The following is a 13,363-nucleotide window of genomic DNA, read 5'->3' on the forward strand; positions in this document are numbered from 1 at the left end:
TCATAATTTTCAATTATAAATTAATAATATATCTGATAGAATTGATATTTATCAATTATTAAATATTCCCGCTGTTTGAATCCTTGATAATTTAAAAAACTGCTTTACCGACATTTGATGTACAAACATAATCGCTTTTTCAACATTAGAAAATTAGAATTTTACATCCAAGGGAATCGTCTCCATATTAATGAATTTTAACTCTATTTATGTGAAATAATGATTCTCTACCCTTATACAATTATGCAATTTGATTATTTTTATAATTAATGGAAAATTTCATTATGTTAACTGAAAAAAAAGCACGAGAGGAGAAGACAAAGGGATGAAAGTACGTGATCTCGGTATTGTCCTCATTGAGTTCATTCGCAGGAGTCAAGGATGATTGATGGAGATTGAAGAAGAGAAGGTGGAAGGAGGTGAGAAATCCAGAGGCCGACAATGAGAGGCAATGTGACGTGGAAGATGGCAATCATGTGCTTAACTGTACACCATTACGGGTGAAGGGTTACGTTTATAATTTAAGTTTCTTTTTTGCTTATTCTTTTTTGCAATCGGAAATTGAATCGGTAATTTTATGGAGTAAGTTCGTTTTTTCGGATTTATTGATCAGGAGTAATTGGTTTTTTTTTCTTCTACATGACATGACAAGGCGGAAAACGAAAATCCCCTTGGTAGTGAAATTCTTGGTTTCCTTTCGAGATCTAGAATATGATCTGATTCAATAGCAGCTTATAGAAAGTCTCTCTATTTTTATACTTACTTCCGAGTCTAATCCCATCATACCCAATAAAACAACCTTTACGTGATGTGAGCCGTGACTCTGATAAACAAATGTTTTTCTGTGACGGGCGTGTAATGAAGATTTTTCTCACCTGGGAATCGAGTCTGGCGCCTTCGGGAACTTCTACGTGATACTCGTTCCTCTCGAACACTGGGGGGTTGTCATTCACGTCCTGTACCTCAACGCTGAGACTCAAGTTCGCCGAGAGACCTGCGCCATCCAGAGCACTTATCAAGAGGCTGTGCCTCTGCTGAGTCTCGTAATCCAATCTACGTGCAAGATACAATTCACCGAGTCGAGCATCGATTCCAAAGAGATCGTTGCTGTTTTGCGCCAAGATGTAACGAATTGGCGACGATGGTGTCAAATCTGGATCCCATGCATGCGCTACGTACAACGGCGTATGTAATGGATGAGATTCCGGAACGGATATTCGTACCGAGTTTGTTGGAAACGATGGTGGATTATCGTTCACGTCCTCTACTGTCAGCTCAATCTGGAAAATTATCATTTAAATGGATTTATTAATTAAAATTAAGTTCTTCAGAAAAATCTGTTGGAAGTTGTATTGTGAATTTTCATCTCAAATGACAATTTCTGAATGTGGAGAAAATAATTTTCTTTTGGCTATCACAGATTCTATTGAATGTCTTGTGAATTTATACACATCAAAGAGAATACCGACTACTGTCTCTTCGACTAAAAAATATTCTCATGAGATAATGACCAACTATTAGTCAATAATTTTTAATTAAACTTTTTTCTATTTTGCATTTACTTTATGACCAAGTTCCCATCAAGAATTCTGTTTATTTAACAGGTTTTTGAATTTAATGAGCCTCTATGACTCCTAATGTTAATAAATTATCAGAATCAATAAGGGAAAAAAATATTTTCATAAATAGGTTTCTTACGACTTAATGTTGTATAGAAAATCAAAGAAGTAAAAGAAAATTTAGGTGGCGGTTGCAAAACTAGAAGGACGGACATTTATTCGTACCTATATAAGGATGTAAAATATATTCATGGTGCGATAATCGTTAGTTGTTATTGTCAAGTATTAACTCACCTGACAGTATCCAACCGAGAGTCCATCTCGTGCTTCAATACTCAGGATATATTTATCTCGAGACTCTCTATCCAGAAGTTGTCTTGTCCTCACGATTCCCGAGTTTGGATCAATGGTGAAATCCATTTCCTCTGTGACTAGATAAAATCTTATCGATCTTTCACTTCCTGCAAAATAAGAAAAGAAAAATTCACAATTTAATAAATTTTCAAACCATTAATCTTCAGAAAGAAATTTTATTTTTATATATGAGATTTAGTAAGACTAATGAATCCATTTTCATTGACATGAGTCTCACGAGGAATTCTTAGGCAGTGAAAAAAAAAGAAAACATTCAAAACCAGAATCGCGTTAATTCGACTAATTAGATGCGAAGAGACTAATTTGTAAGTTCTCCTTCAGGATCGGAATATTCTCGACTTGATTTACAACTTCAAGGTTTCATAATCTATATTTAGGAGAAACCTGAATTTCTGCAATCCCAATTCAATTTACATGCGATTTCAATTCAGAAATATGGATTCAAATATTTAAAATCAAAATTAAATTAACGATTTGGATATATATATATATATATATATTTTTTTTTTTTTGATTTAGAGAAATGCTCTTGATTCGAGGGGTTGTCAGTGTTCATCGAGTGACATCGGCAGAGTTAAAGATGGTACTGGATACGTGGATAGCATAATTTATAAACCTCTATTTCTACACCCATGCATACCGACCAGCAGTAAGTTTATATGCCATTCTAAGTGTATAAATGCGGCTTCGTACAAGAGTACACGGGTACGAGTTCAGGCACCTCACGTACTTTAACTCACGTATATATGATATGTATATCGCTACCACTAACGTTGAATCTAGACATGAAGGTTTGCTATATCAGATTTTATCCTCCTCGTATAGAAAATTATTTTTCCATGCAGAAAAAAATAAACTTTGCTAAAATTTCCTTCGACTTGAAATTATTCCAAAGTGACAAAATTTTTCATAATTTCCTAACTTGTTTTTGAAAAAAAAGAACTGGAATTAATCCCCTGTAAGATATAAAATAAATACAGAGATTTGATTTCTTGCAAAAAAAAGAAGAAGAGTGTTTAGAATTTTATGGATGTAAATTTCAATGGATTCCATTTATATCAAACGGTCGGTTGCTCCTTCATAAGCACTCTGGTCACAACTCATTACTCGAGGAATTACCAGTCTCGCGAGAAAGGGTCGCTGAGTATTTATCGAGCAAATAAATTACAATCGCGATGCATTACAGAGACAACTCGTGAGGAACAGATCATAAAGCTTGTGAGAATATTCTTTCTTTTTTTTATGGGGTCAGAATTCATTTTCAGGAAAATTAATTTTGTGCTTTTATATAATGATAATAATAGAGAAATTAATCATTCACAGAAGAGAATTTCTTTTTTTCTAGCGCATGCGCTAAAATGGCGGCTGATTTTTGATCAGCTGATACCAATTGAAAAATTTGTAGTCACTTGAGAAGATAAAGAAACAATTTTTCAATCAATTTTTCTTTGAAGAGACTATTTTAAATAAGAATTTAAAGGTTAGAAATTTCTTCTGGTTGCTGATGACATGCGTGTCGTGTATATACACGTGCGAAAGAGCCGCGACTCGTCATTCAGCAGGATCCCGCTGTGGGTTACCTGGTGGGTGTAACGAAGACAAATCGCTTGCAAATTCGATTAATTCGAAAAATTGTCCTCGTACTCTTTTCTTGTTTTGCACGGTTTCTACCTCGTTCTCCTCTTCTCTTTTCTATATACGTTTCGTCCGCGCTCCTCCGGAGAATTCGTTTCAGGGTCCTCTTACAAATATATATATATATATATATAGTGACCAGACGAACGTTTTGCAGCAGCACCCGTGAGGCGAATTAAGAGCAACTTTTTACTGGATGGGAATCCGAGAAAGAGAGCAACAGAAAGTGAGTGAGCCAATGAGATATAGTGAGAATTAGTAATGAGCACCCTTTCGTCCTTGTACACCTTAACCAAGCAAAATACGCTATACGTTTCCTTTCGCGACGAACGTATAGAAGACTCTTGTGGTTGCTTCGATTCCCCTTCTAGACTAAAAACCAATCTCTGTTTTGCAGGAAGCGGCTTCAGCGAAGAGAGAATAATCGATTCAAATGCTGCTGCTGCTTCTGCTCTTCGATAGAGATACTCGACGCAAGTAGGAATTCCGATCAAGAAATACTTTTTGAAAAACCATTCGATTTATCGGAATTTAATTCCTTTGCGCGAGTTCTTAAAACTCGTTTCCCTCATTATGTATAAGTAATAATTATTACTAGAAAAAAAGTTATGAATTTTTATTTTAAAATTCAATCAATTGAATTAGATTAGTCGATTATCATTATAATAGTGGTATTCAGCTATTTCTAAGTTTAGAACAAACTTCTTTGTAGATATTTTGATTTTCTCTAAGTTTCTTTTTTTTATTGTGAAACAATTCTGCAAGTTCCTGGCATTGGAAATATTGAGATCTTTTTGCCTTCCTCTTTCGATTTGAAACGCTCGTTCTAACTTCATCCTCTTCTCCTATATATATATATCGTCAGTTCTTTCTATCTCGCTGTATAACTGTCTTTCTCTATCACACAGGTGGAATTCATTTCTAGTTCCTTGACTCCCGTGCGTGGTCTTCTTCCCTCTTGACTTTACCTCCCTACCCGATCCCTTCATGGGCACGACTCACTTGCGCTCCCACCGTTCAGACTACATTCGCAGCATCCCGATCCCTGATGTCTTTCTTCTTTTTTTGTTACCTCCTCCCTTCCTTATCGTTTTTCCTACAAGCACCACCCGCCAGTGTATTATCATGATAAAAATTATAATTTAAAAAAAACCTCGATGACAAACTAAATTCAATTTTTCATCGATATAGCAAAATCAATATATTTAGCTCTATATAAATAAGAAAAAATCGACTTCAGTATGAGTTCATTAAGTGCACTTACTGCAAATCTCCCTCTCTCTTTCCCGTGAGAAGTTTTGTTATCTCATTTGCTATTTATATATACCTTGACTTCTAATCAGTTGTGCAATTCGTCTCTAAGTGTCTATCCAACTTCACATAATCAAAAACTACTTTTCTGATATTTATTTTAGCAAACAGAATCACAAACCAAGAGTTTGTCTCTCATCAATATATAGCTACTGGTATTTGATGAGAAAAGTGGAGATGCTGGTTTCTAAACTGGTTCTTCTCTTCCAATACTATCCACACAGCAATTTAATTGAAACTTTAAGTCTGGATATGCAGAGATATTAGCAACGAATGAAAACTATCAATGTTTCGAATCGAATTGCTATAAGAAAAGAAAATATATATATTTCTCTTTTTTTCTTATAAAGAAAATTTTATTTTTCATTCTATAAAACTTGAGATAAAATAAACGCCATTAGAATATTGAGAACTAATAGAAAAACAGGTCGATATGTAATTATTTATACTGATCTGAATCTTGAAGTGCATGCAAATCTCTATATCGATTTCAAGAATTTTTTTTTAGAAATAAAAAAAGAGCATCTCACACCAATGTGGAAAAACAACGAACACGATTGTAGGGAGTTAATTTTACCATTCAAGATAGTTTTTCTTATTTTACTAATTAACTCGTAACGGACCAAACGGGTAAGGTTACATTGGGGCGGCAATATGCGATTACGATATCTGTTCGATAGTAACATATATAAATATTAAGTACGCACCCACATTGTTGTGGAAAATACAAATCTAATACTTCTAATGTTCCCTTATCCTTGACAGTTAGTGAAAACATTTTTTCTCCAGTTTGTAAAAATTAGTAACGGTATTTTTCTTGCAAAAAAGTCAAGGAATTATAGTCAATTATACTTCTTCTCCTAGCTGCAAAAATCTAATTACACGCAAAAAATAATAAATTTACCCTGAAGCTAATAACAACTCAGTAAAATATATGGATTTTTACAGTATAAATATGTAGTTTCTACAACCTAAAATGTAGTAGTCTAAATCTGTAATTTCTATCTGAATGGAGCAGGAACACTTTTTTCCCTAGTAGATTCCTATTTTTTTTACTGATTTTTCTTCAATTTTTTTCTGAAATTGATTTCAAAATACAATATGTATTCTACTAAAACAATTTTAACGATGCCAAATGATAATTGAAAGTGTATTCGTTGATATTTCGCTCTTTAATGATATTCAATTAAGAATTCGGCAGTTTTAATTAAAGAATTACGAATTAATTCGAATACGTAAATCGAAGATCGGGTTTTCGTATATATATATATATATATATATATATATATATATATGTAAGCGAGTAGTGCGGTTGAACGAGAAAGGCGACACACTATATATACCATTGGAATAAAAACAATCTCGTAATTAAATAATGATGATTAGCCGCAGGTCGAACGACGCGACGAATGCGATGAAGAAGCGATACCGCGGGAAAGGCACGCTGTCGTTGACGGGGGTCTTTGCTTGTTCCTCTACCTTCATTCTCTTTCTGCTATTTCCATCTTTCTTCCCTTTTTCCTTATTCCACTTGTATTCTACCCTCTTTTTTTTCCTTATTCTATTTCTTCGATTCTCTTTTTCTATTTCTTCATATTTTTTCTTATATTTATCTTTTATTTTCTACCTTTATTTCTATTTCTCTCGTTTGGATCTTCAATCACTCTGTTTAATGCTATATTGACGTGTCGTGACATATCCTTTGCTTTCAGGACATTAACAGTCGATTTAATGCAGATAATGTCTTCGCAATTCTAGAACGACAGATTGTTTCTTTTTTTTTACTCTGATCCCTTTTCTTCAGTCTAAATCTGTAAATTTCGTATAGTAATAATCTCAAGAAAGTTGTCACATACAACTGGGACATCTACAGGACAAATGTCGGTATTCAACCAATACAGGTTTATAGAATCCGTTAGTAGTCAGTAGATGGCGTTAGTAGGTTTTTCTTTACTTTTCTTCAAAGAGGATTCGTTAAATAAATATTAGATCAGCTAGATATACAGAATTGACAGTTTTCTTCAAAATAAAAATTTCCATTCAAATAGCATAAAAGTTGACAATTTTCTTTCTTTTTTTTCCTATTATTTAAAGGATAGGATTCCAAAAGATCTAAAAAGTGATGTAGAGTAGTTTATTATATTCGCTATGAATGTCATTTCGAGACTTTTGCCAACTAACGATCCTCCCAGTTAAATCGGAGTACATGTCTCTTGGTGAACATGACATATGAATACAAGGAAATGTATATATCTTTCTGTTCAGAAGCTGCACGCATTCTGTTGCCTATAATGTGGATAAGAATGGGGTGTGTAATAGAATTGACTAAAAAACATTTATATTTCTCCATATTTTTCCATTCTCACCATATAAGAAGTTTTTTTTCATATTAATTCTTTTTGTAGAAAATTTATTTTTTGATTTATATATTTATAAAAAAAAATTAATATATACTGAAGGTTGTATATGGTATTGTAGTCTTGCGGTATTTACACATCGTGTATACTGTGCGAAGAATCCAGACCTTTAGGTTTGTGTCTATGGAGAGAAGCTCTTGCTTCTTCGCAACTTGAAGCATAATTTTTTAAAATTATTTTTTCACCGAGATCCGGCCTTATTGTCGCCGGCCATTGTCTTGTCGTTTTCTACCTTGGCGTTTTATACCACCATCACCACCACATGGAACTTTAGTCGGCGCGTCGTCTGTCGACCATTTAGCGTGGGTACAAAACTTATTCGGTCTTTCCTCTTTGTTGCAAAAGTAACAAGCGAACAAAAAAAAATTAACAATACCCATATGTGACGTTCCATGAGGAAAGGGACCTTAGCTGCAATAGACGCATTTTCCAGAAAAGATATTTAAAGTAGAGCGTCCCTGATTGGTTGAGACCCTCCATCGAAAATCAGCCCCACCACCTTACTACTACATCGTTCCTACAGCTCACGCTTACGACAAGTATACTAGTGTAGAAGTGGTGGGGATGGTTTCTGTAGTCCGTGCTGGAACGCGATTAACATGGTCATGATTAATGCTTTATAACAAAAAAACTAAATAGAAAAGTACAATTTTTAACTTTTGTATCTGAAAGAGCAACTCAAGATCTATCGACTGATATCAAAAACTCAATTTTCATTTTTTTGCAGCTAAGGTCCCTTTCCTCATGGAACGTCACATATATGAAAAAAAGGACATTTTTTTAAATCAATAATTAAAAATCTATTTTATTAAAAAAAATTCGTATTTTTAAAAAAATATTATTTATCGGATAAAATCAATTATTAAAAATTTACATATTAGAGGCATTTTAAAGGTGAGATATTTAAGTTTGTATACTGTATTTAGAAAACTTAAATTATAGCTCGCTTCTGGTGTCGTTTTACAATATTTATGGTCGCAAACATTGACAACGGATCTAAATTGTCGATAAAGCGTTTCTATTAGTTTACATTAAACACTCAAAAAGTCAAAGTTCCCACAGATTACAAAGGTAGATTAAGCTTATATGAATTCTAAACTCAGTTTGAAATAAACATTTTTGATTGCAATGAGTATTTTATGCAATGAAAGGTCATCAAATGTTCGTATCTTGATTACACCGAATAGAGAAAACTAGTCTTGAGTTTCTCTGTTCGATAAAGAAATTCGATAAAGACTTATATATTTATTTCTCCAAAGAACACGACTGTTTCAATAATAAATAGATTTCTTCTTTTTTACATTCAAAATGAAAATCGATGCGCATTCTTTTTTTTTGGTTTTGACACGTTTAAGGAAAATCTTGGAGTCATTTCTCGAAGATTCTTCTCAAAGGAATCGAACACAGAAGGAGTGAAAGAGATAGAACGAGAGAAGAAACGATGAGGACCGTCGTTGTCGAGGTCACATAAATCGTATAGTGAGTCGGATTCCGGGCAGCCGAACGCAAGCCGCCATTGTCCAGATTTTTTTTTTGTTTCTCTTTCACTTCATCCCATTTCCCTCTCGTCGTTCCTCACCATCCACCCTCTCTGCTGTACTCTTTGCATACGCTTTAAATATCGCCGCTTTGCTTGACTTTGAGACAAACAGCACACACATATAAATATATATATATACATATATAAAAGGTGAGGAAGGTATAAGGATCAGAGGAAAAGAAGACGAAAAGGTGGAGTAACTTATATAGAAGATGAGAGAAATCGGAGGGACAAGAATGTTGAAGCGGTACAAGTATGAATAAAAGAGAAAAGAAAGACACGCGAGAACCAAAAATCAGTTGGCAATTCTTCGCGAAATCCCTCGCGTTCCTCTTGAATTTTATCCCAGGGCGTTGATGTTGTTGAGGAAAAAAAAACAAACCTCAAGATATCTTACCGATCTTTTTAAAACATGAGAAACACCCTTCTGCCAATTTAATTGGTAATTTATTATTTTTAAATTCAGAATTGAAGAATTATTGAAAAGAATCATATTATTTTAATTTCATGTTTTCAAATTTAGTGGACTTGGAAGTAGTTTCACTATTATTTACGTTTGATAATCATCATTTTATTCATTTGTGTAAAATTATATATTTAACAATACTTTCCCCTTTTTCTTATTTTCAAATTGAATCTTGATACATTTTAGCTCAGTTTCATTTTTGATCCGTAAGTAGCGTACGCTAAATTAAGGTTTTTTTCCGGTGTATATATAGAGAGAGAGGGAGATTATATTTTACCCGCGAACTGAAAAATTCTTCTCATATCTTTCTTGACGATCTTCATCTTCTTTCATTCTCTAGCTATTCACTTTATAGTCGTGCTTTCACTGGACTTTCAAATTTCGTGTGGCACACGGATTTGTCTCTGCATCTCAACTGAAGGTATATAAGCTTAAACCACGCTTAAAAGATTCATGCGATACTGCAACCTTCCCTGCCTTTTGCATTCTGATTTGCGTAACTCCATTCTCAGAAATATTTTTTCTCTCTCTCTTTCTCGTATATACTTTTTATCTCATCTTCTTTTTTTCGCGAAAATTCACTTAATCACTTTGGAATATCAGGAAATATTTCTGAAATCTTCGGTGACAGTTCATAAAATGAAGAAGATATCTGATTATTTACCCAATGAAATCGATTTCTGATTTGGCTTCTTCTTCTTCTTCTTTTTGTTTTGTCAGTAATCGTGGAAATACGCAAAGAAACAAAACATTAATCTCTTTACAAATTTATGTGTCGTTGATGTTGAGACAAAAGAGAATGATCGTAAACAGGTGGTTTAAGAAATAAAGGGAATATTGAAGTCAGTATCAGGATGGTACTGTTGTATTGTAAAGGAAAGAAGATGAAGAAAAGAAAAGACGATGAGAGAAGGGTTCCAAAGGAAAGAGGGGGGAATGGGAGGTATACGTATCCGTGTTTCCACACTGGAGGTACATCCGATGCAAGATAGGCCGCGTCACGACCTGCGCGCTCAATGCGCTATAACTGATGCACCCAGTAAAGTACGTTCAAATGTATATCCACCAACCATGAACAACGTTATAGATTCCACTATTGACGGTACTTTAAGCCGTTGGTGCCATACTGGTGGTCGTATTGTTTGCTGTTGGCCCGCATATGCAAATTCGTCGCATATCAATGTACGTTTCTTACTTATACACGCGATTTCACCAGAGCAAGGCGACGACACTTCTCTCTTCTCCCTTTTAAAGTCAGCTCGTGACTTTATATTCTTCGCCTTTATTCTCTCTTGCTCTCTTAAGCAATTTGCTTCTTTCTATCGTGCTCAACTTCTTTAACAAATGAAAAGAGTTTTATTCTAATTGGATTATGAAATTAGCTCAATCTACATTAACAATTGACTTGCACGCAGGAAAAAAATTTCTTAAGAAATTCACAGAAACGCCATCTATTGACGGAGGTAATAGATTCTATAAACTGCTCAATTGGTTCAGTACCGACATTGATGTCCTAAAAGGGAGAAATTTTCCCGGCGTGTGACAAGAGTGAATTTTTTTATCCCAAGCTCAAAAGGTATAATATAGACGCGATAGAATTAAATATACACAAATGTTTTTTTGATCGATAAAATGTATTCTTGGCATCGTTTATATATACTCGTTCGTGACACGACTATGCTAAAACAAAAGCGTCGCGTGGAATAATTTTCCAACAAGTTTGGTATACTTGAAAATGTAAATAGAGATGTGAAAATAAATCCCTGTAAAATATTTCTGAAACTCTCTATTTCTAATCCTCTGCGTTTGTAATTTGAAATTGTAATCCTCAAAAAAAAAAATTGTTAAACATGTGGAAAAAATTAAAATTTATAAATCCATTGACAATTTTTCCGTTAAGTATTCTAATTTTGCAGATTTAGATTTGAATTTTTGTCTTTCATATCCAATATATAATCGTCCAATATCTTTTAATATTTTATTCCTTTAGGTTTATAACTGTACATAAACACTAGTCCCTTAACGTTAACCTAAAGCAAAAAAAAAAAAGAAGATTCGCCTCCTACGTGTCTGATTCCCTCTATCCCTCGCCTACGTGTAATCATCGAGTCATCGATCCTGCATTTGTTCTTCACTGGTGGTCAAATTACCTCTTCCCAATAAATAGGAAGTGAATAAATCTTTATTTCTACAAGACATTTGGAGAATTTAAAAAAAAATTCATTTTCATTTTTTTTATCTGCGATTTTTTGATATAGCAATCAAGTTTTTAGAAATCTATTAATCACTCCCAAGTTCTCTATTTTACTCTATTCCCATTCAGGACATTAACGTCAATGATGTATAACGATCTCTTGCAAATTTACATGTCTAAGATATTAATTGAGTTTTAATGCAAAGTTGCATAGAGGCGATCGCAGATAACATGAAATTGTAGATCTGGTTTTCAGAAAATGAATTCATCGAATTAGAATTCTTAGTTACACGATTATGAATAACATTTTACAAAACACCTACACTGGAGAAAATAGTATTGAATCAGTATATTTTTCTTAATTTAAGAAATTTTTCTTTTGAATTAAGAAAATTAGTGGATTTACGGGGTTTTCTGAAATCAATGCTATACTTTCTTCAGTGTAAATTGAAATCCTTCTAATTATTGAAAAACTTACCAGATGAAGATCCAGTGTCCTTAATTGTACCAACAACAGAATTTTGCGCGACATTTTCCTTAACGATAAATGTATATCGTGGCCTTTCACAAATTGCTAATCTGTGAACAGCAGATGACGCCGTGATTCTAACTTCAGCGTCCATTGAACTCTTCAGACCTGCAGCATCTGTTGCAGTCACGTTCAACTGATGCACCGACGACCTCGCCAGAAGACTTGGTCGTGCCACATGAATCTCACCAGTGCTTCTGTCTATTCGAAAGATACCAGCTTCATTGCCACCTGATATTCGGAAGTCAACTTGACCAAAAAGACCAGCATCTTGATCGGTTGCCATTACCCTCAATATTGCACCACTAATTGGCTCTGTATTCTTCAAGGTCACATTATAATTTCTCGGATTAAATATTGGTCTATTGTCATTGACATCAGTGATTTCAACACGTACTATTGCTGTTGTACTCAATCCACCTGAAATCAAATATTATATAGAAATTAAAGTGTGAAATAGTTTGAAAGTATTAGTAGCAAAAAAAAAGTAAATCGACAAGGTCGCCTGGAGCTGGTGAACATAAATCACCAGAACTTTTTGTTTTCAAAGCCAATCAACCTTCTCTCATTTCCTCTCACTCCTACTGACTTTCGGTTATCTTTCTTTACAGCTAACGTGTGCGCGGCAGCAAAAGGTCCATCCCTCTCTTATTTGCAAAGTTAATATTCCGGGGCGCAATATTTCAAGTGTAAAAACATTTCGTCGACCACTATCGCAGCATCTGCTTCTTCTTCTTGCAATGAAAGATTAAGGCGTAACAGTACATTAGAAGTAGATCAAGATTCCCTAGAGTTCGTTTCTACAAGATTTATGGTAAGGAGGACCTTTTAGCTGTAACTCACGAATTTCTTCTTCAAGACTCATCATTTGAATTTTTGACACGTGAGCAATTTTTGATAAAAATATATTACTCCCAAGTAACAATATTTTTTATCCTTTTGATCTGCTGGATCTTTTTGGAAACATTTTTCGCGAGTAATATTGCGGTAAGAAATCTTTTTGAAACGTGCACCCTATGTTATCTTGATAAAAAAAGAAAATATAAAATAAGAGGGACGATCCTGTGGGCCGAGGGCTGTTGGCTGGTCAGGTTTGGTCTCTGACGCATGACTCCAATGACACTCGCACGTACCTGTAAATCATTTTACGCTCCGAGCTCCGCCAGTCGAGTCCATACATTACTATGAATTACGGATGTAAACCGTTTAAACATCGGATTACCCGTTTTACATACTGTCTTTAATATTAACACTTGCGTTAAGCCTTATCCTTAAAGCAGTCTTATAAACGGTAGTTCAAGAATCTTAAATTCTTCCGTAAAGTAGGATTTACGAAT

At 34.2% G+C, this 13,363-nt stretch overlaps 1 protein-coding gene across 2 annotated transcripts in view; it reads right to left on the minus strand.

Annotated features, from left to right (window-relative positions):
* Positions 1-13,363, minus strand: part of LOC127278257 (protein dachsous) — a 243,245-nt gene that overhangs the window by 17,308 nt on the left and 212,574 nt on the right. For both annotated transcript variants that reach the window (XM_051299871.1, XM_051299873.1), the window contains exons 3-5: positions 11,976-12,446; positions 1,854-2,020; positions 876-1,280 (exon numbers count right to left, since the gene is read on the minus strand). In XM_051299871.1, coding sequence (XP_051155828.1) covers positions 876-1,280; positions 1,854-2,020; positions 11,976-12,446 — 1,043 coding nt within the window. The remainder of the gene's footprint in view (positions 1-875; positions 1,281-1,853; positions 2,021-11,975; positions 12,447-13,363) is intronic.

This window comes from Leptopilina boulardi, unplaced genomic scaffold (genome assembly GCF_019393585.1).
Source record: "Leptopilina boulardi isolate dan_hultmark-lab unplaced genomic scaffold, ZJU_Lbou_2.1 LbouV2_202, whole genome shotgun sequence".
Taxonomy (NCBI): domain Eukaryota; kingdom Metazoa; phylum Arthropoda; class Insecta; order Hymenoptera; family Figitidae; genus Leptopilina; species Leptopilina boulardi.